Raw genomic sequence first — 24,786 nt, 5'->3', positions numbered from 1 at the left:
CAGTTCAAGTGGAATTAATGATATTAATCCACAGCTTACTATTGACTGAACCCGTAGGGTCACACAAATAGTACGTAAACGGATCAAGTATTTAATGGCATTAAATACTCCATCTATGGATATTCGGAATCGACGGATCTTGGTTTCAGTGGGAGCTGAGATCGTCACAAGCAAGAAATGAATACTCCGGAAACGATGATATTACCGGAAACGGAAAAATGGATCGTATCGGAAATATAAATATTATCCAAGTCGTAGATGTTGCCGGAAACGGAAACATGGTACGTATCGGAAAATATTATTGGAAATGGAAATATTACCGGAATCGGAAATATTGTCGGAAACGGAAATATTACCGGAATCGGAAAATAATTCCGGAAACGGAAATATTAAATATTTGTTCGAAACGGAAATTAATTCCGGAATCGGAAATATTAAATATTGTTCGTATCGGAAATGAATTCCGGAACCGGGAATTTAATCGGAAGCGCATCGTATGAATTAGCATCGGACGAGGCTTGCTAGACGAAGGCCCAGCACGAAGCCAGGCCCGCGCCCAGCAAGCCGAGCGCCCAACATGAAGCTGCCACAGCCTCGCCAGGCCCAACAAGGCCTTGGCGCGCGCACGCTGAGCGTGCTGTTGGGCTGCGAGCAGCGACTGCTCGTGTGGGCCGCAAGGCCTGCGCGGGTGGTGCGATGCTCGTGGCCATACGATGCTCATGTTCGTACCGAATCCTAATCCTATCGGAATTCGTGTATTGATTAAATCCTAATCCTAATAGATTAAGTTTATTATTTAGAGTTCAAGTTGGATTCTAATTAATAAAACCAAATCCTAGTAGGATTATAATTCCTTTTCCATACCTCTATAAATAGGTGCCTAGGGTCATAATTTATAGAGACAATTGAAGTATTCTAAAGGTAAGATTTTGAAGAAAAATCAGCCATACACTTGCACCTAAATAGCCGAAATTCCTAAGCAACCTTAAGGGCGATTCTAGTTGGTCAAGCTTAAGGCGGATCCGGACGTGCTGTGGACTATCTACGGAGGGACGACACTTGGAGTCCTAAAGACTTGTTCTTGTTCGGTTCGGGCGCAGCTAGGGAGGGCACGCAACAAAGTGTATGCATCTAAACTATGCTAAATGATTATGTGTAAATAATATATTTTCCTGGCTTTATGGTTATGCTAAATGATTATGCTAAATGATTATGTGTAAACAATGATGAGTCCCTTCAATTTGACGATATATTCAAGATAGACTGTCAGGACCAGTCCTGTGACTAAGAAATGTCTATCAAGTGAACTTGAATGTCAAAGGTTGAAAATGGTCCCTAATCGGAGTTTTCTATAAAATTGGACGCATAGAAAACGTTAGACGATTAGAATGCAAGATGACTAGTAGTTCTGTTTCTTGAACTATGTGGACATGGCAATGTCATAATCATTTGCATAGATACTTACTTTGGGAAGACTAGTATCGGACAAGACCTATGAAACTTTACTGTAAGAGATGAAAATCTGTCATGAGTAAATTTCATTAAATTATTAGACACTAAATCCTCAATACCTGAGTGATTTGAGATTACTTGTTTGAGAACTGGTTGCTTTGACGTTGACCAACCGTCGCACCGTAAAAGGAGGCTATAAAGGCAACGCTCAGGTAATCACCTATCAAACGAAGTCTAATCTCAAGATCGCAAGATTGGGATTGTCCTCCCATAAATCGGGATGAGATGCTTAAAAATTGTACAAGGCCACTCGGAGAGCTAGAAACTGTGAAATGCATGGCCGTGCTCGGATGAATCATAGGCTATGATTATCTGTTTATTTGATCAGTTGAACTCTGAAACCGAGGAACACCTCTGGACGTAATAAGGATGACAACTCTTACCTTATGTTCAAGAGCAAGCTTAACTTAAGGTAAGAGTTGTCATCCTTACCTTATGCTTAATAAGGATGACAACTCTTACCTTAACTTTGTCGCTCGATGCTTGCTCTTGAACATAAGGTAAGAGTTGTCATCCTTATTACGTCCAGAGGTGTTCCTCGGTTTCAGAGTTCAACTGATCAAATAAACAGATAATCATAGCCTATGATTCATCCGAGCACGGCCATGCATTTCACAGTTTCTAGCTCTCCGAGTGGCCTTGTACAACTTTTAAGCATCTCATCCCGATTTATGGGAGGACAATCCCAATCTTGCGATCTTGAGATTAGACTTCGTTTGATAGGTGATTACCTGAGCGTTGCCTTTATAGCCTCCTTTTACGGTGCGACGGTTGGTCAACGTCAAAGCAACCAGTTCTCAAACAAGTAATCTCAAATCACTCAGGTATTGAGGATTTAGTGTCTAATAATTTAATGAAATTTACTTATGACAGACTTTCATCTCTTACAGTAAAGTTTCATAGGTCTTGTCCGATACTAGTCTTCCCAAAGTAAGTATCTATGCAAATGATTATGACATTGCCATGTCCACATAGTTCAAGAAACAGAACTACTAGTCATCTTGCATTCTAATCGTCTAACGTTTTCTATGCGTCCAATTTTATAGAAAACTCCGATTAGGGACCATTTTCAACCTTTGACATTCAAGTTCACTTGATAGACATTTCTTAGTCACAGGACTGGTCCTGACAGTCTATCTTGAATATATCATCAAATTGAAGGGACTCATCATTTAATAAACCACAAATTAAATGGAAAAATGAATTCATTTCATTTATTGTGAATGATTAACCAATAATGTTTTACAAAGATTTAAACTCTAAAACTTTAAAACATTAAACAGAGACATCAAAGCCATTCTCCAATATGCTTGATTCCCATGCAGTGTGCGAGTTGTGCTTCGCCTGCGGCAGAGGTTTAGTTAATGGATCTGATATGTTGTCATCAGTTCCAATTTTGCTTATCTCGACTTCCTTTCTTTCAACGAACTCTCGTAGAAGGTGAAATCTACGAAGTACATGCTTGACTCTCTGGTGGTGTCTAGGCTCTTTTGCCTGTGCAATAGCTCCGTTATTATCACAATACAGGGCTATTGGTCCTTTAATGGAGAGGACTACACCAAGTTCTCCTATGAACTTCCTTAGCCATATAGCTTCCTTTGCTGCTTCATGTGCAGCAATGTACTCCGCTTCAGTTGTAGAATCCGCAATGGTGCTTTGCTTAGCACTTTTCCAGCTTACTGCTCCTCCGTTGAGGCAGAAGACAAACCCAGACTGTGATCTGAAATCATCTTTGTCGGTTTGGAAACTTGCGTCCGTATAGCCTTTAACAATTAATTCATCATCTCCACCATAGACCAGGAAGTCATCTTTGTGCCTTTTCAGGTACTTCAGAATGTTCTTGGCAGCAGTCCAATGCGCCTCTCCTGGGTCTGACTGGTATCTGCTCGTAGCACTAAGTGCGTACGCAACATCTGGGCGTGTACATATCATAGCATACATTATTGAACCAATCAATGATGCATATGGAATGCCATTCATTCGTCTACGCTCATCAGGTGTTTTTGGGCACTGAGTCTTGCTTAGAGTCATTCCATGAGACATGGGTAGGTAGCCTCATTTGGAGTCCGCCATCTTGAACCTATCAAGCACCTTATTGATATAAGTGCTTTGACTAAGTCCAATCATCTTTTTAGATCTATCTCTGTAAATCTTGATGCCCAATATGTACTGTGCTTCTCCTAGATCCTTCATCGAAAAACATTTCCCAAGCCAAATCTTGACAGAGTTCAACATAGGAATGTCATTTCCGATAAGTAATATGTCGTCGACATATAATACTAGGAAAGCAATTTTGCTCCCACTGACCTTCTTGTATACACAAGATTCGTCTGCGTTCTTGATGAAACCAAAGTCACTGACTGCTTCATCAAAACGTCTATTCCAGCTCCTGGATGCCTGCTTCAATCCGTAGATTGACTTCTTTAGCTTGCATACCTTTTTAGCATTCTTTGGATCCTCAAAACCTTCAGGCTGTGTCATAAACACAGTTTCTGTTAAAACGCCGTTTAAGAAAGCAGTTTTGACATCCATCTGCCATATTTCGTAATCGTAATATGCAGCGATTGCTAACATTATTCGAATAGACTTTAGCATTGCAACTGGTGAAAAGGTTTCATCATAATCCACACCGTGGACTTGCCTGTAACCTTTTGCAACCAATCTAGCTTTGAAAACTTCAAGTTTCCCATCCTTGTCCTTTTTCAGTTTGAAAACCCATTTGCTTCCAATGGCTTGGTAGCCATCTGGCAAATCGACCAAATCCCATACTTGGTTTTCAGACATGGAGTCTAATTCAGATTGCATGGCTTCTTGCCACTGCTTGGAGCTAGGGCTCGTCATAGCTTGCTTGTAAGTCGCAGGTTCATCACTTTCAAGTAATAGAACGTCATAGCTCTCGTTCGTCAAAATACCTAAGTACCTTTCCGGTTGAGATCTATATCTTTGCGATCTACGCGGGGTAACATTTCTAGATTGACCATGATTCTCACCAGATTCTTCTAAAGATCTCTGAGTTTCATCCTGAATGTCATCTTGAGCATTCTCTAGAGTTTGTTGTTCGACTCGAATTTCTTCGAGGTCTACTTTTCTCCCACTTGTCATTTTGGAAATGTAATCCTTCTCCAAAAAGACACCATCTCGAGCAACAAACACTTTGTTCTCAGATGTATTGTAGAAGTAATACCCCTTTGTTTCCTTTGGATAGCCCACAAGGATACATTTGTCAGATTTTGGATGAAGTTTGTCTGAAATTAATCGTTTGACGTATACTTCACATCCCCAAATCTTAAGAAAAGACACATTTGGAGGCTTTCCAAACCATAATTCGTATGGAGTCTTTTCGACAGCTTTAGACGGAGCTCTATTTATAGTGAGTGCAGCTGTATTTAGTGCATGTCCCCAAAATTCTAATGGAAGTTCGGCCTGACCCATCATTGACCTGACCATGTCTAGCAAGGTTCTGTTCCTCCGTTCTGACACACCGTTCCATTGTGGTGTTCCAGGAGGAGTCAATTCTGATAGAATTCCACATTCTTTCAGATGGTCATCAAATTCATAGCTCAGATATTCACTGCCTCTATCAGACCGCAGTGCCTTAATCTTCTTGCCTAATTGATTCTCTACTTCACTCTGAAATTCCTTGAATTTGTCAAAGGATTCAGACTTATGCTTCATTAGGTAGACATAACCATACCTACTGAAGTCATCAGTGAAAGTGATAAAGTAGCTGAAACCACCTCTAGCATTTGTACTCATTGGTCCACATACATCTGTATGGATTAAACCCAATAGTTCATTTGCTCTTTCTCCAACTTTAGAGAAAGGTTGCTTTGTCATTTTGCCAAGTAAACATGATTCGCATTTACCATAATCCTCTAAGTCAAATGGCTCTAGAATTCCTTCTTTTTGAAGTCTTTCTAAGCGTTTCAAGTTTATATGGCCTAATCGACAATGCCACAGATAGGTGAGATCTGAATCATTCTTTTTGGCCTTTTTGGTATTTATGTTATATACTTGTTTGTCGTGATCTAATAAATAAAGTCCATTGACTAATCTAGCAGATCCATAAAACATCTCTTTAAAATAAAACGAACAACTATTGTCTTTTATTAAAAAGGAAAATCCCTTAGCATCTAAGCAAGAAACTGAAATGATGTTTTTAGTAAGACTTGGAACATGGAAACATTCTTCCAGTTCCAAAACTAGCCCGGAGGGCAACGACAAATAGTAAGTTCCTACAGCTAATGCAGCAATCCGTGCTCCATTTCCCACTCGTAGGTCGACTTCACCCTTGCTTAACTTTCTACTTCTTCTTAGTCCCTGTGGATTGGAACATAAGTGTGAGCCACAACCTGTATCTAATACCCAAGAAGTTGAATTAGCAAGTATACAGTCTATAACGAAAATACCTGAAGATGGAACGACTGTTCCGTTCTTCTGATCTTCCTTTAGCTTCAAGCAATCTCTCTTCCAATGCCCCTTCTTCTTGCAGTAGAAGCATTCGGATTCAGAAGTGGGTTGACTGACCTTCCTCTTTGCAGATTTGGCGCCAGTTTGCTTAGTTGGGCTGGCCTTGTTGCCACCTTTCTTAGCATTCCTCTTCTTTCCAGATTTCTTGAACTTGCCCCCACGCACCATAAGCACATCCTGCTTATCACTTTTGAGCGTCTTTTCAGCGGTCTTCAGCATACCGTGAAGCTCAGTGAGCGTTTTGTCCAGACTATTCATACTGTAGTTCAGTTTGAACTGATCATACCCGCTATGAAGAGAATGGAGGATGGTGTCTATAGCCATTTCCTGAGAAAATTGCTGATCCAGCCGACTCATATTCTCAATGAGTCCAATCATTTTGAGAACATGTGGACTTACGGGCTCGCCTTTCTTAAGCTTGGTCTCAAGAATTTGCCTATGAGTCTCGAATCTTTCGACTCGAGCCAGATCTTGGAACATGTTCTTTAACTCACTGATGATTGTGAAAGCATCTGAGTTGATGAACGTTTTCTGCAGATCCGCACTCATGGTGGCGAGCATTAGACATTTCACATCCTTGTTGGCATCAATCCAACGATTGAGGGCTGCCTGAGTGACCCCGTCGCCTGCAGCTTCGGGCATCGCCTCATCCAGGACATACTCCTTTTTTTCCTGCATAAGAACTATTTGCAAGTTCCTTTGCCAGTCAAGGAAGTTTTTCCCGTTCAACTTCTCCTTTTCGAGAATTGATCGAATGTTGAATGAATTGTTGTTTGCCATATTAAAAACTACAATTGAAAAGAATAAACAAATAAATAACCATTCACAGTTTCTCTTAATAAACTTAAATTCTAGCATACATGCATAATTCAATGTTTATTAAGCATTTTATTCAAATTATGTGTTCCGGCGGGTGTGAATAAAATGATTCCAAGATCATAAAATCATTGAAGAACTAAGCACAGTTTGTCGACTTAATCCTAGAACATCTTAGGTAAGCAAAAGCCTTTTGCTAATAGTCTAGAAACTATTCTTGGTTGATAGGCACGTCTAAGAACTTATTAGGTAAACCTATCGAATTTGCCACGACATAAAAGGACTCCTTACTTATATCGTTGAGTTTCACCAAAACTAACATGTACTCACAATTATTTGTGTACCTTGCCCCTTTAGGACCAATAAGTAACACCTCGCTGAGCGAAAACTATTACTAGATTGATGTAAAGGATATCCAAGCAAGTGTATATTTTGGCATGGCACCTTTTAACTCAATTTTTTAAGTTTGGAACTTAAGGCTCTTACTATGTTGGTTAGATTTTAAGTGAACTAAAATCCTTAATCATGCAACATAATCAAGCTTTTGATCTCATGCATTTTAAGACATATTTAAAAGCAATAAATAACTTAAAACATGCATAAGATATTTGTGATCTAGTATGGCCCGACTTCATCTTGAAGCTTTGACTTCAAAGTCCGTCTTGAAAATCTCCGTGGGAGGCACCATTTTCTTCAAATAGGATAAGCTATAACTAATTACAACTATTTGATGGTTCGCAGACCATATTTGAATTGAAAAACAACTTTGGTACTTTAGACCAATTACATTCAAATTAATGGTACGCAGACCATATTTTCTATCCTATTTGGGCCATACTAGTCACTTCATAACCTGCAAAACAGTACATATACAATATATACCATTCACCCATTCATTATCATGAATCGCCCACATAGCTGGTTAGTAAAACACATTATGCATCACGTAAACATTTGCAGCAATTAATCAAGGGCACCAATAATCTACCAATTATTCAGTCCTTATTAATTCTAATCAAGTTGTTTTAACCTTAAGGATTTGTAGACCTAATCAAGAGTTTATGACTAAAAGCGCTCCCACTTAAACCAATAAATTTATATGCTTTACTAATTTTAAACATAAAAATGTATTTCTAGTCCAACCGGAAACATACAAATTTAATTAAAATTTAAAGCTCATATCAATTTATAATTGAATCCAAAAGTTTAATTTAATTTCAGTCGTATTTAAATTAATTCATGATTTTAATTTTAGTAAAATAATTAGAATAAATAACATTTATTATAATTATAATATTCAAAATTAAAATCCAGGAAAATAATTTAAATTATTAATTTTAAAATTAATTAAAATTACGTGAACTGAAATTTTCAAATTAAACATTCAAAACGATCTTTAATCGTAACGCAAACACCCTACGCGTTGCACGCCCATGGGCCGCACGCACACAGCCATTGCTGGCCATGTGCGCGCAGCCCATGCGCTCGTCGCATAGCTGTTGCATCCCCATCGCAAGCCTCTGCACGTATTGGTGCTCGCTGCGCGCGCCAGCGCTCATCGCACGCGAGCTATCGCTCGCAGTGCGCGCGCGACATCGCTCGCTGGGCGCGCGACATCGCTGGCTGGGCGCGCGAGCCATCGCTCGCTGGGCGCGCGACATCGCTCGCTGGGCGCGCGACATCGCTCGCTGGGCGCGCGACATCGCTCGCTGGGCGCGCGACATCGCTCGCTGGGCGGGCGACATCGCTCGCTGTGCGCGCGAGTAATGCTGGGCGCAGCGCTCGTGGCACGCGAGCTTGCGCTCGCTGCGCGCGAGGCTGCGCGCTCTTGTGCGAGGCAGCGCGCGTTGTGGCGCAGCTCGCTTGCTGCCCACACGCGACTGCCTTGGCTCGCCCTTCGCCCATGCCCATTCGTTTATTGCTCGTGGCACACGACACAAGGCAGGGCTGCTGCCTTGTGCTCGTGCACTACGCCTTTGCTCATTGCATTCGTGCCGCACGGGCGACGAGCTCCCTTGCTCGTCGTCGCATGCCCGCATTATACAACACCCCTTAAGGGTAACACGAAGCGTCCATTGCTTCGTGCGTGCAAGTTTTATGAACGAATCGCATAAAATTTAAAATTTATATTTAAAATTAATGACAAATTAATAAATAATATTAATTTCATAATTTTAGGGCGAAAAAATCGAAAATTTATTATCCAATTGATTTCCGATTGTTATGGATTCAAGTCTAGGTCATAAAAATTTAAAATTTATCATAAATTTACAATTTTTATGGTGGTTTTTAATCATAGGTTTCTAATTAAATTACAATTAATTATGAAAATCAAATTAATTCTAAATTATTCTAATTTTCAACAAATTAATCATAATTACAAATTAGATTGCATAATTAACAAGACTAGGCATTCAAACTTGTTAAACATATGCAGTAGGTCAATCAAAAATTCAAGATTTATCAACAAGAATCGCAAATATTTAATTTAACATCTTAAATTTACGAAATTTTGCATTCGAAAAACTAAAACCTTCGAAAAGTCATAGTTAGGCTTCGAATTTGAGAATTCTGGGTTCGGCAGAAAAATACTATTTTTGTCAAAATTTTAGAATGTCTTTTACATGCGGAATTGACACAAAAATCACTCAATTCGGATGAGTAACGGATCAAGTATTTAATGGCATTAAATACTCCATCTATGAATATTCGGAACCGACGGATCTTGGTTCCAGTGGGAGCTAAGATCGTCACAGGCAAGAAATGAATACTCCGGAAACGATGATATTGCCGGAAACGGAAATATGGATCGTATCGGAAATATAAATATTATCCAAGTCGTAGATGTTGCCGGAAACGGAAATATGGTGTTAGGTTATGATACATATGACATTACATAGATCATGCGGAAACAACCATTAACCCAGGACAACATATTATTTACACATAATCATATAGCATAATTTAGATGCATACTCTTTGTTGCGTGCCTTCCCTAGCTGCGCCCGAACCGAACAAGAACAAGTCTTTAGGACTCCAAGTGTCGTCCCTCCGTAGATAGTCCACAGCACGTCCGGATCCGCCTTAAGATTGACCAACTAGAATCGCCCTTAAGGTACTATTATTTTCGGCACTTTATAGGCAAATGTGTGACTGAATTTTTCTCTCAAAAACTCACTTTGAATACTTTTAAACTTGTTATAAATTGTGAGCCCTAGCCTCATATTTATAGGGGTATGGAAAGGGAATCGAAATCCTATTCAGATACAAATTAATTAAACCTAGAATTCTACAAGAACTCTAATTTAATTAATTTATCAATTAGAATTAGGAATTTAATCATTAACCGAACTCTGCATGTTTTAGGAAACGTGCACGAACACAAACACTTGCACACACACGCACGGCAGCCACGATGGGCCCCCATGCGTGCGCGCGAGCAGCAGCCCACGCAGCGCCCGCGCGCGCTGCGCGCTGCGCGTGCTTGCGCGCGCTGTGCGTGCTGCGCAGCCTGCTGGGCCTGGCCTTGCGCTGGGCCTGGCGTGGCTGTTTGTGCGGCGCGCTTGGCTTGCTGGGCGATGGCCTGGCTTCGTGTTGGGCCTCGTCCGGCAGGCCTCGTCCGATGCTTATTCGTACGATGCGCTTCCGATTAAATTTTCCGATTCCGGAATTCATTTCCGATACGAACAATATTTAATATTTCCGATTCCGGAATTAATTTCCGTTTCGAACAAATATTTAATATTTCCGTTTCCGGAATTATTTTCCGATTCCGGTAATATTTCCGATTCTGACAATATTTCCGTTTCCGGCAATATTTCCGATTCTGGCAATATTTCCATTTCCGATAATATTTTCCGATACGTACCATGTTTCCGTTTCCGGCAACATCTACGACTTGGATAATATTTATATTTCCGATACGATCCATATTTCCGTTTCCGGCAATATCATCGTTTCCGGAGTATTCATTTCTTGCCTGTGACGATCTCAGCTCCCACTGAAACCAAGATCCGTCGATTCCGAATATTCATAGATGGAGTATTTAATGCCATTAAATACTTGATCCGTTTACGTACTATTTGTGTGACCCTACGGGTTCAGTCAAGAGTAAGCTGTGGATTAATATCATTAATTCCACTTGAACTGAAGCGGCCTCTAGCTAGGCATTCAGCTCACTTGATCTCACTGAATTATTAACTTGTTAATTAATACTGAACCGCATTTATTAGACTTAACATAGAATGCATACTTGGACCAAGGGCATTATTTCCTTCACATGGTACGTATCGGAAAATATTATCGGAAATGGAAATATTGCCAGAATCGGAAATATTGCCGGAAACGGAAATATTGTCAGAATCGGAAATATTACCGGAATCGGAAAATAAATCCGGAAACGGAAATATTAAATTACTTGAATTATGCGTGAAAATCCTTTAGTTGGTTGTCAATAAATGAAAATCCTTTATTGTAAGAAAAGTCAGTTGTCAGATAGTACAGTAGTTAATGTAAAATAGTACTAAATAACAAAACCAAGCGGTTAGTAAAATTTACTCTCAGGTAGTTATTAATTATTGTAAGATAGTAATAAATAGCAAAACCGTAAACTGGTTACTGGATTCCACATTGAGAGGATCTTCCAAAAGCTATACACGGATACAAGTTTAGAGATGTCCAAAGAGAATGTGAGAGGCTTTTGTATTGTGTTGTGAAGGAGGAGAAACATATATCGGAGAAAGAATTATTTGAATACGTGTTGGAAGACCGTGTGTGGATCATTGTTAAAGGTAAAAGTGAAGAGGTGTTGACGAAATATAAGAAATTCTACGTAGTAAAGTTTTGTACAAATCCACTGGATTTATCATGTGTGTGTAAGCTATTTGAGACGAGGGGTATTCTATGTAGGCACTGTATTCGTGTGTTAGATACAAACTCCATGGTCGATATTCCTGAGAAATACATCCTTCGGCGATGGTGGAAGAATATATATCGCCAGCATATGCATGTTACGGCTGCTTCTTATGATCCCACACAGACGGAGGTGGCTAAACGGTTTGATAAGATGATTCTAGAATTTGAGCTTATTTGTGAGGAAGCAACTATCGATGATCAAACTATGGAGTTTGTGGTGAATGAATTGCAAATCCTAGAAATAGCTGTAAGGGATAGGGTTAAGTTGGTGACACAAAAACAAATGTTATTGCCATTGGAATCACTTCAATTTCAAGATCAAGTGGACACCACACAGGGAAATGACTTATGCTGGATCCTAGGCTCCTTTTCCTGGCCAATGACTCCACTATTATCGCAATATAAAGCCATTGGTCCCTTTATAAAGGGGACAACCCCAAGTTCTTCAATGAACTTTTGAATCCAAACAGCTTCCTTTGTTGCTTCTGAGGCAGCAATGTACCCGGCTTCAGTTGTAGAATTCTCTATCGTGCTTTGCTTAGCATTTTTCCAGCTTACTGCTCCGCCATTAAGGCATAACACAAAACCACACTGTCATCTGAAATCCTCTCCGTCGGTTTGAAAGATTGAGTATGTAGTATAGCTGTAATACCTCGTATTTTTCTATTATTATAAATATATTTTATTATATTTATAAAGCATTTCGTTGTATTTTTACAAATTAATTTCATTTAATGAGAATTAAATGCGCTTTTATTTTAATTAATTTAAATATTAATTATTTAGAAAACCGTATTTTTATTAAATAAATTCAAGAAATTTATTTAGTCAGGAATTGTTGGGTCGTATTTCAAAAACGAATTTAATAAACTTAAAGCTCGGTCGTTTTGTTTTAATTAAACCCAACAAAGCTTGCAAGGAAATGAATGAACTAAGCCCGAAAGCAAGCCCAACTCAAAATTACCCTAACCTAGCCCACAAGGGAGAGAAAACCTATAAATAGACCTCATATCAAACCCCCAAAATCAAAAATTCAGAAATCTCTCTCTCTCCTCTTCCCCTCTCCTTGCGGCACACTCAACCACACTCCCTCTCTTCGTCGCCCTTGCTTGCGGCGCAAGGCAGCCATCCCTCTCGCCTCCCGCAGCCGCAGCGTAGCACATTGTGCCTGCGTGCCGTGCGGTGGTGCCTTGCTTGTGCGCCCACTCGTCCCTTGCTCGCCCTCGTCCCGCGTCGCGTCGCAGCACAACAGCAGTGCTGTGTGTGCGCGCGCTGTGTCCCGCCTGTGCCCAGCACCTCTCGCCTGCCCTTGCGCGCACGTTGTGCCGCGTGTATGTGCCTTGCTGTGCCCAGCGCCCTCGTCGCCCCTCTCGCCCCTTGCGCGCGCGCCACTGCTGCTTGCGGTGCGTGTTGCGTGTGTTGTTGCATTGTTCGTGCGACGCACACGCACACAACACAAATAATTGTGGTGTGTGTGTGTGTGTTGCCAATTGGAAAGATCAAATTTTGTTTTCAAAAATATTAATTTTCAGTTTTAAATTGATTTAAGTATTGTGATTAAATTTAATTATTGGATTGTTTGGATTAATTAAAACGGTTATGAACACCGTATTGGGTTATAGTTGTGTTTTAATTAAAGAGATTGGTTTTGATGATTTAAATTATGATTTTCAGATTGTATATGTTTATAAAGTGTGGATTTTTGAAGTCAAAACATGTTTTCGGATTAAACTATTGCTAGAGTTTTGGTTTCGAATTGATTGAGTAATTGATTTACATAATTTAATGACAATTTAAATTATGGGAATCAATCAAAATTTTCAGAATTTTTATAAGCTTTAAAAGGTTGGTTTTTAAGGGTTTTAGGCCCTGTTCTTTAGAGCTGAACTGAACTGAACTTAACTGAACTTAACTTAACAGAATATATTACCGAAATAAATAATAAATAATAAATAATAAATAATAAATAATAAATAATAAATAATAAATAATAAATAATAAATAATAAATAATAATATAATAATAAATAATAAATAATAAATAATAAATAATAATAATAAATAATAAATAATAAATAATAATAATTAATAAATAATAATAAATAATAAATAATAAATAATAATAATTAATAATAAATAATAAATAATTAATAATAAATAATAAATAATAAATAATAAATAATAAATAATTAATAATTAATAAATAATAATAAATAATAAATAATAAATAATAAATTATAAATAATAAACAACTAATAAATAATAATAATAATAAATAATAAATAATAATTAATAAATAATAATAATAAATAATAAATAATAATTTATAATTAATAAATAATAAATAATAATTAATAATTAATAATTAAATTAATAATTAAATTAATAAATAATAAATATTTAATAATTAATAATTAATAATTAATAATTAATAATAAATAATAAATAATAATAAATAATAAATAATAAATAATAAATAATAAATAATAAATAATAAATAATAATAATAATAACAAATAATAAATAATAAATAATTAATAACAAATAATTAATAATTAATAAATAATAATTAATAATAAATAATAAATAATAAATAATAAATAATAAATAATACTAATTAATAAAAATAATATAAACTATATTAATTATTAATAAATATTTAGTTATAAATAATAATAATAATAATAAGTAATATAATAATATAAGTATAAATAATAAGTAATATAATAAAATAATAATATAAATAATAAATTAAATTGAATTGAATTGAATTAAACTGAATTAAACTGAACTGAACTTAATGCTCCTGAACTGAACTGAACTGAACTGAACTGAACTGAATGCTCCTGAACTGAACTGAACTGAACTGAACTGAACTGAATGCTCTTGAACTGAACTGAACTGAACTGAATTGAACTGAACTGAACTGCCAAATAAGTCCTGAAGCTGAAATTAAGCCAAAAAGAATAGGGCCTTAAAGCTAAAAAGTCAATGTTTTTATGCTAGGACTTGAGTTGACTATTTGAGACTATTAAATTACCAATTAATGATTGAATTCTAATTAAACTAAGGGTTTTAGTTTCTTAAATAGTTGCTAGAAATTTAGTAAACATGGATAATAATTTAGTTCTCTTATTTTGTGTTTATAGGAGTTGATTTCTAGTGATTCGTGATTCGCACAGTGGCCCCCGTACTTAGGTATTCCAGGTACGTACAAGACTAGGGTGACCAACCATCCCTTGAGGACTTTGTGAAGTGTATTGAATGCGAATCATGTGAACTTATATGTTATTATGAATTCATGTTTGATGATTGGGAATGAATATGTCATTATGGATTCATGTTTAATGTTGGGAACAAGTATGTTTTTATTATTGTTGAATCTATGTGAACGAGCATGTTATGAATTGAATTATGCTTTATAGCTAGATTCTATTGAACTATCAAGTTATGGACTTTTATAATCATTGAGTTATGTCAAGCATGTTGTTCAAGTTGGTTTGCATGTATGAGTAGTGCGCATGCAAGTTGTTATTATTATTATGCTATAGTACAGGATGTCTAGCATAATTATTGAGCCAGTCGAATATTGCCAGTGAGCAATATATATTCAACCAAAGGGGTGGAATATGTTAGAGAGTCTATGTGAATTGAATTAAGGACAATTCGTGCTAAGGGCACACCCCGCTTGTTAATAGGCAATGTCGAGTTATCTCAAACAGTGTTTTGAGAAGGAACATTGGGAGTAATTTCACTTGAGTCTTGTTTGATCACAAGTCCTAAAGAAGTAAAATATTAAAGAGTCATTGTTGAATTGTTTAATTGTTCAATTGTTTGTATGTTGTGTTTTAAGTAGAGTCTTGAGTCGCCTTGAACATAATATATTAATTAACGTAAAGTGTAACCCAAAGAGCTTCAAAACTCTTAGAACGTATATACCTTGAGTATGAACAATGGGGGAGTCTTGCCGGAAAACTTGTACACCTAGAATGATACAAGACGTTGTTTCATTATCTTTTATGTCGTTGTGCATTGGAATTCCTGTCGGTATGGCCCGATTGTCGGTAGTAGCCCGACTTATTTTGGTGTATGGTTGGCTCCCATCACCCTTTGTTTCCTTTTGAGGATACTTTACTTTACCCGTTCGAAGCTACTTTTTATTCAATCTGTGAGTCAAGAGTCATGTCATTGGTCGAGTCTTGCCTCCATGTTTGTTTGTTTATTACATGGCTTTTGCATGTTGATTATTTAATTGTCGAGTGAAGCATGTTAGGATAGAATGTTATTCTAGCTTGTTCGTACTTAGCTTTTGCTGACTTTGTGCTTCATGTCTTCTGGTCATTGCCTTTGCCTTAATGACCCTATGATGATCCATCAATTGCATTTGCGTTGTTGGGGAGTAGATTTTCAATAAAGCAGGTTTGTAGAGATAACTTGCGGGAGAAGTTATCATGGGATTCGAGTTGAGAGTTTTATGCTTCTGTAATTTATAAACTCTATTTCTATTTATAGTCATGACTAACATTGCTATTTTCAGTTAATGGATTTCAAACGGTTTGTTTTAGTTTGGGCCTCAACGGTTCCAACTTGTTTTAATTACCATTAACTATTTATTTATTATGTTTTGAAAGTTAGTTAATTCCGCTGCGTAATTCTGGTAAATAGCGTTAGCCGTTATCACGGTGGCGGTAATATCTTGGTAATTCCTGTGTTTTAAGTCGGAAAATGTTTTATAAAAAGCAAGGAATTATTAGGGTGTTACAATAGCCCTTAACAATCAACTCATCTGTACCACCATAAACCAGAAACTGATCCTTTGTCCTTTTTAGGTACTTTAGGATATTCTTGGCAGCAGTCCAATGCGCCTCTCCTGGTTCTGACTGGTACCTGCTCGTTGTACTGAGTGCGAACGAAACATTTGGCCTTGTACAAATCATAACATACATGATAGATCCAATAGCCGAACATATTTAATAGTTTATCAACTCGTAAGGATTCTATAACTTTTGTTTTAAAACAAATTTTGGAGATGGCTTTGAATAATTCGACCACAATGTCATTTATGACGACATATTATTCTTGAGGTAGTCTAAGTGTTTGGTCTCAATACTAGTTACGTACTTTACTAAATCGTGATATTTATTGTTAATTACTAATATACATTACGGAGTATTATATTTGTTCATATCTCATTTTCTCGACCATAAATTAGTAGAACAAAGACTAGAATCAGCATACAACGGCTCTGAGACGACTGTTTGCATAAGAAATGCCGGAAGCTCGTCGTCGTTGGTGGCTTGGTGCCTATGGCAGGTATAATTAATTAATTAATACCAAATGAATAAAGACCCTATAAAGCTTGGCACACATAACATTAATAATCAATTAATCCTAAATGAATGGTAAACATAATATATGAAACATTTAAAAATGTTGAAATTATATACAAGTGTTAGACTGTACTGTATATGTTTACAATAGTACTGTAAAATAGAAAATAATTGTAAAATAAAATATATATGTCTACGATACTGTAAAATACAAATATATAAGATCCAAATTTTCAAATATGACATCCAATAAAACATAGGATCCAACCTAATATACCTAAAATACTAAAATGCTACCCGTCAATACATAATAAGATCCAAAATAATTTCAGATCATCGAACTCATCATTTGTGCCATTAACGTGCCGCTTGACCGCCCTTAAGACTTGGTGACATATCTGTTCGAGGCAAATAATGTGCAAATATCTTCCCAATTGTCGATGAATTAGGCCTAGGGTACTTCCTGTCCAAATTAAGGTGAGCAACAATCAAACACTAATACATAACACTTAAAATACATGGTCTCCATTGAAACACACTTTAGTTATGAGCAAACAGCTTAACCCATGGCAAAACAACTACAGATATTAGTCTCTCATTAAAGAAAATTTACTACATAAACCACGTTAATCAAACACATGTTCTATAACTTTTCTGATAGAAACTATCTAACAGGAAGAACCCAGTAACATCACCCAAAATTACTTTCAAACAGACTGGATCTGGGAACGAACATAGCCTAAACGGCTAAACCCAACAAATCGACTTGACACGCCTAGAATCAACAGACAGTGACACCACAAGCGTATATTAATAAAAACAGATTGGGTAGTTCAGAAAAGAAAGAAATAAGGGATAGACAAATAGATAATGATATCAATAACCAGTGATAAAATAAATATGAAAAAACAGAGTTGGTAAGTACAATTTTGGAGGTCTAGTGGGTTTTCTAGACCATATCTCATTAAGAATATGATTGATCAAATCCTCTCGATATTTCCTATCACATAAATCCATCAACTTTTAATAAGTTGAATAAATTAAAATACAAATATCGATATTGGAAGGAATTATGTCACTGCCTGTATCATATAAAAATGGCCTCGGCCTTAGAACGGGAAAAAGAAATTACATGTATATTGGTATAGGTCCCAAACCTAAATTGTGCCATGAAATACCCTTTCATTTTACAGGTCTAAACCACAAATTCTTCTACATGCACATAGTAAGAGAATAATGAAGTGTCTAGTGACATACCTAAACAGAAAACAATACAATATCCCTTTGAAAACAAAGCAGGTGTACGCAACTAAGACTAGGGATGGCAACGGGTAGGATCTGGACCGGATCCTCTAGGATCCAGATCCAGACCCGTTTTTTAGGCAAGGATCCAGGTCCTACCCGGATCCGCTGGGTAATTAAATTGAGGATCCAGATCCAGATCCGACGGATCCTACGGATCCGGGTCCAAAACGGATCCAAAACGGATCCTAACTTATTTTTCATCAAACGAAACTAATTTTCATTTTAACCTTAAAACATAGTTTAATAAAACTTCAATAACAAAGCTATTTTTCCATACAAGCATTTACTAAAATAAAATTTAACAAATCCAACATAAATAATACTAAAAGTTCAAAAACTTCAATAATACTACAAGTTTTAAGTCTTTACTTTTATATTTTTATATATTTTTTTTATAAAAACGGGTAAACGGATCTGGATCCGGGTAATGACTTAGGACCCGATCCAGATCCGTTTTTAAAACCAAGGATCCATATCCTACCCGGATCCGTCGGGTCCAAAAATTGAGGATCCAACGGATCTGGATCCACGGATCCGGGTCGGGTCCATTACCCACTGCCATCCCTAACTAAGACTATCTCCATTAATCCATAGGTGCAGTCAAAGTCTACACCAAGATTAAAACCACAATATCGCAAAAGACAAGAAAGTCCATACTAGAGATACTTTTCCCCCCCTTAGAAGATGGAAACTTAATTATAACTTAATTCCATCTCTGTAATTTAAACAATAAAAAGATCCAGCACCAGTTAAGCAACAACATTCACCAACCACCACAAAGAACAACGTCAATCAATCCTTGAATTTAAGAAAATATGTTAGTACTACAACTAGAAACAAAAGCAGGCTGACTGGCAACAACTTAGAAGTTGATAACAAAAAAAAAATATATACCTAGTATTTAAAAAGAATAACCATAGATTATTAGAAGCCATGTGTCACCATAGATTATTGGAAGCCATGTGTCATCTCTCATTTCATTCATCAATTCATTATTAGTTTTTTTTATTATTATTATTGTTTCTATGTTTTACAACTTTAAATCCTCTTCACTTCATCTTCCTTATTCAACATCAATTACCAATAGTCCAATATACGCATTAATCTCTTCCACTTCACCCCCTTTAACAATCAATATTAATTCAACGTATATTTTTATATTTTTTCAACCTTCAAATTAGGGGTGACAATTTCATCAAAGTCCGACGGATATTCGAACAACCCGAACCGAATATATGGTTGAAACCCAATAAAACGCTGATGTTAAACGGGTGGCGTGTGGATCGGGTGATTGGTCGGGTCGGATTCGGGTGGAGCTTCATCTAACCCGTCACCCGATCCATCATTTGATCCATCCATCCATCCATTAAAATTGTTAATTTTGTTTACTACAATTACTTAATTATTAATAAAATCCTGTAAGTATTACCTAATAATTTTTTATTATTAGTTTTTGGTTATTTTATAATGTAGATGTCAAAATTATAATTCATTGTCCACTATATTAACACATATTACTTTATATTGATTGATATTATAAATAAAGTTGACGATACTTTTAATTACTATATTTAATCAACCGACCAACCCGATTAATCCGCGGATGCATGATGGATGAGTCTGATGTGGATGGAGGGTAAATGGAGTAACGGATGGGTTGGATGATGGATGAAAAGTTGACGGATGGAGGCGGATGAATCTCCACCCGATCCACCTCCGATCCATTGCCACCCCTACTTCAAATTGCACCTTTTTTTAATTCATATATTACCAAAAATCACAAGTCCTCACTAATTAAAACTTTAAAAGCCAGCTGAACAACCATTGTACAACCGCTCGTTCTATGAACGGGCTCAAAAGCTAGTTGAATCAATTTTTACCTCCATCAACTCCTTAGTCCTTGAGGTGGCCTCCAACTTAGGCTTCATCATTTCTTCAATTCCTGATAGCATTAAAGATAAAAAGATAAGAAGTTCAACAATACGCCAAGATAAACCATATATATATCCAATTATACAAATTAAACACATTAGAAACAACCACAATACAACATACAGAAACACAATAGCAACAACATAGTTTTTGAAGCTACGTCAACTAAGGACTTTTTGACAAAGCTATACTAGACTTCAAGGAAACTCCACAATCCAACCTCGGACCATTCTTCTGCACAAGAGATCAACACAACCTAGCTCAACAAAACAAACCAACAATCACACACATCCTAACACTACAACCAAATATAAAACTAACCCTCCTAGTCAACTAAGGGCACAACTGCTTAGTAAAAAAGACATTAGCCAATAAGAGCAGACTGACTAATCCCATCAACAGAAAGTCACTATGCTGCAAAAGTCCAAATTACTAGTGCAAAAAGTATATAGACATTTTTAGCTTTCTAATTCTGCCATAAAAAGTAACATATTAATCTCACAAATTATCATAAGAATCTAAATCAGCTCAAAAAGGCACATCTAATTCTGCAAAAATCACAACCAAAATAAAAAACGGAAACAAACTAACGTACCCTAGCTTTCTAGGGTTTGGTCATCTTTGAGAATCCGACCTTTGTAGATCAACCTCTGCTGATCGGCAGGAACATCGCAGTTTTGCGCAACGACAGATTTGAAGTCGCCGACGTTAGAATCAAGCGTCATTTTCACGGTAAATTTCGAGCCGTTTGAGCAGCGAATATTAACGGAAACTTCGCCAGCGGCAACAGATGCGGTGTCGCTAGAATCACCTTCAGCTCCCATGGTTATATTTGTCGTCTATAAAGGGGAAAAATTGTCGATCGGTCGATTGAGGAGAAGAAAACCCTAACCCTAGATAGATGAAAGGGGGGATTTTGCGAAGACGAAGTTCTATGAGAGAGAGCGCAAAATTGGTAAAAATAAGGATGATGGTTTAAAATCCAATAAAAAAAGGAAACGAACCACAAAACCGGAGATATGTCGTCCGGTCATTCTTCACCGGAAAGCAGGAGAGAGAAGGAGCCAGAAACGAAGGTGAAAGGAGGAGAGAAAAGGAGCATTAAACGCTGTTGATTAATGAAATGAGGAGAGAGAGAAAGAGATAGAGGGGGGTGAGAGAGGGGTGAAAATCAGAAATGCATTACATTTGGCGGGCTACTGTAATTTTCGTTAACTTCCGTTAGCTTCGTTTCCGTTAAAGGCTATTAAGTTTGACATCCACTATATTTTACATATTTGCCCCTTTTTTGCACAATATTACATCTCTGCCATTAGATTAACGTCCCTCGTTAATCGGGAAGATTGTTTAGGAATTATTCTAAGTGGGGTGCTCATTTTGGGATATTTGTACCACATATAATGGTAAGATCGGGGAAATGATCTTGACACATTAAAAATTGGAGAAAATTAATTTTGACATATTCAATATAAAATGCAGTTTTTTGTGGTATACTCACAAGATGGAGTGTCAAAATTAACAAAGTGTCCCAAAATCAATATCTGTAAGATGGTGAAAGTGTGAGAGATAAACTTAACCGAGAATTTGATGGGTAAAAAAACGAGCTACGGAGTAATAAGTTAATTAGACAGTAATCTCTCTGTCTCTTAATACTCGAACCGGTGCGGAGTTTAAAACAATTGAATTGACTTATTAATTTAATGGGTAGTAGTTGATAGTGAAGTATTTTTTTAATATAGGTAGTGGAAATATATAAGGGGGTAGTGGGGTGTGAATTTTTAATGATTTTTTGTAGGGAGTGGGTTAGTAGGTAAGTGTGAGAAATAATATACTCCCTCCATATTTTAAAAAGAGATACACTTTCCTAATAGACCGTATTTTAAAAAGAGATACACTTTCTTTTTTTGACTTGTTTGGTCCCTACTTCCAATTATATAAACTAGTCTTATATGCACGCGATGCGTGCGAGAGTATAAAAACTAAAAATTACCACACATAATAGGCAAAAACTTCACAAATCCCACCATTACAAACATTAAACATGTCTCATAGATGTAAAAATTACCATGTCTCATACAATACCAATCAACCAAATTTCAAACGCCCATATAAAAATCAAATTATCAAGCAAAGACGTTCCAAGAACAAACTAATTACTGAATTATAGATGTAAAAAAAACCATAGAAAACAAAACAAATTCATGGCGAAAATCAAAAAACACATGAAAAATAAAGTGAATATATACCTAGAGTGAGGAGTTCAATGAAAAAAAGAACAGATGAACTATGGTGGGAAGATATATAATTGAACACATGGCAACAAAATAAACTGCAAGAAAGATATAACAGTAACAAAATAATTTTTCTTGCAGAATGTTCCATATCAACAAATCTTCGAGAAAAATTAAAGGATATGATGTTGTTTTAATTTGAACGCAGCTGAAAACAAAATCACAGTATATCTTCCCACAATAGATGAACAGACATTCGAGTCCACTCGTGCTTTTCCCTTACCCAAGTCACAAAATCCAAGGGTGATGCATCCCTTACAGAGCAGTTTACCATGCTCCAAAGAAACCGGCTGATCCCTAAACCAGGATAAAATGGGAGATAAACTGCTGAGGCTAAGGAAGAATTCTTAGTTAAGCACTCATACTGCGCCGTTCTACTGTGGAATATCACAGATAACATAAACTGGTTAGTATTGTACCAACTTTTCTTGTTGATCTGAGGCCCTAAACCGCCATTACTCAAATAAGGGCAGAAATCAATCCATTTTGAAAGAGTATGACAGTTTATAAGCAAGTCCTGGTTAAACCTTGGAGGAAGATCATGTATGTAAATGTAACGGCCCGAGCAGAGGTATGTACTGACTCGAGTTGCCTGACCAGGGGGTCTCTAGTTGCCTGACCGGTTTTGAGAGACACGGAGGAATTGCCGTCTGCCGGAGTGAAGGTAGAAGCCCCCTCCTACAGGGGTTTTCTGCCCGCCGGTTGCTAGTGTTCCTGGACATATGGTGGTGTAGCGGTTATTCACGATTATCATTTGCAAGGAATACAAAGAAAGTTGCAGCAAATAATTATGAAAGACTAACTCCGTACAGTTACTTTTATGATTAATTGTCAAATGGCCTACCAAATATGATACAAACACTATGAAGGTATATATTGTTAAGGCTACCAAATTGTTGCAAGGGAGGAATTTGGGTCAAGATACATATATCAAAACTCACATTAAGATTTTTGACTTTTCGCAGTGATATCTAACAGGTTCTAAGCTATTCCCGGGTTGATTTTTCATTCTCAAGATTCATCTATTCGAACAATTGAACAATCAACAGCCCGCCAAATCGTTATCGACATACATTCTCGAGGCTTGTGAATGATAAATGATGCCATTATAGCATCCACTTTAGACTAACACACAGCCAAATTAAAACTTCATACTTCATGAGAACTACATTTTATATTATTCAAATATTGATGATGGGATATTAAATTTCGACTACCAACATAATCAAACAACATTTTTTTGATGGGATAATCAAAAACTTCAATACAAACAAATGAAACACTCTTTGATTTCATAATCTATGTTAAGCATTTTATCAAACACCTAACATGCATTGAGAATCTCAATTGAATCTTGTTATTGTTCTTCTTTCTTTACAACACTTAAGATTGAAGCGCTTATTTTGAGTCAAATGTAAAACCCAGATCCTTGAGAACACTAAATGATTATATCAATGAAATTAAACAACAACTAACCACTTAAGACAAAAAAGAAATCGATAATCTAATTGTAATCAATCATCCAATTGATGAAGCTCAGCCTTAAGCTGCTCAATCTTGAGCCCCCATAGACCATCAAGCACTGACATTGACCCACATGTGTACAATCCCCAGCCACAGTTCATACGGAGTATTCAATTATAAGTCTAATTAGCAGTTCAAAGAACACACAACTGGCAACTTAGCTTCCTAAAAAAGAGGTAACTATTTCCTCTTCTTCAAATTTCATCAAAATAATCAACCAACTATAAAACAACATAACAAAATAATCTGCAAGAAAATTAAATTATTGAAATAAAAAAACTCCATTGTCAGACATAAATCAAAGAAATTACAATATGAAGTAAAAATAAAAATTCGAACCGAGAAAACAAAAACCGAGAAATTAAAATTAAAATTAAAATTGAAGAGATAAATAATTAAAGTAATTAGTAAATTACCCTCTTTTTCTTGCCGAAATCCCTAGAAACATTGGGAATCGATGCATTAACAAAGTAATCTGCAAAGAAAAATTAAAGGATGTTCTTTTAATTTGAACACAGCTGAATTTGCATAATACCGAGAAAACAAAAACCGAGAAATTAAAATTAAAATTAAAATTGAAGAGATAAATAATTAAAGTAATTAGTAAATTACCCTCTTTTTCTTGCCGAAATCCCTAGAAACATTGGGAATCGATGCATTAACAAAGTAATCTGCAAAGAAAAATTAAAGGAT

The 24,786-nt window shown here is 36.5% G+C and overlaps 1 protein-coding gene across 2 annotated transcripts; it reads right to left on the bottom strand.

Moving 5' to 3' along the window:
• Window positions 1-17,107: 17,107 nt before the first annotated feature.
• On the bottom strand, window positions 17,108-21,487 carry LOC110786220 (ubiquitin domain-containing protein DSK2b-like). Of its 2 annotated transcripts, none has more exons than XR_002532823.2 (3): window positions 20,874-21,480; window positions 20,227-20,288; window positions 17,108-17,504 (listed from the first exon to the last, which is right to left on the bottom strand). XR_002532823.2 is itself a non-coding variant. In XM_021990756.2 (3 exons), the coding sequence occupies exons 1-3, from the start codon at window positions 21,100-21,102 to the stop codon at window positions 17,493-17,495; spliced, it is 264 nt and encodes an 87-aa protein (XP_021846448.1). In that variant the 5' UTR covers window positions 21,103-21,487; the 3' UTR covers window positions 17,108-17,492. The 2 variants fall into 2 exon arrangements, 1 of the variants encoding a protein (XP_021846448.1); XM_021990756.2 differs by having other exon boundaries at window positions 20,913-21,487.
• Between the last annotated feature and the right edge of the window lie 3,299 nt (window positions 21,488-24,786).

The sequence above is a fragment of the Spinacia oleracea genome, chromosome 4 (assembly GCF_020520425.1).
Source record: "Spinacia oleracea cultivar Varoflay chromosome 4, BTI_SOV_V1, whole genome shotgun sequence".
In the NCBI taxonomy this organism is placed as follows: Eukaryota; Viridiplantae; Streptophyta; class Magnoliopsida; order Caryophyllales; family Amaranthaceae; genus Spinacia; species Spinacia oleracea.
This window is presented reverse-complemented; position numbering and strand designations above follow the sequence as displayed.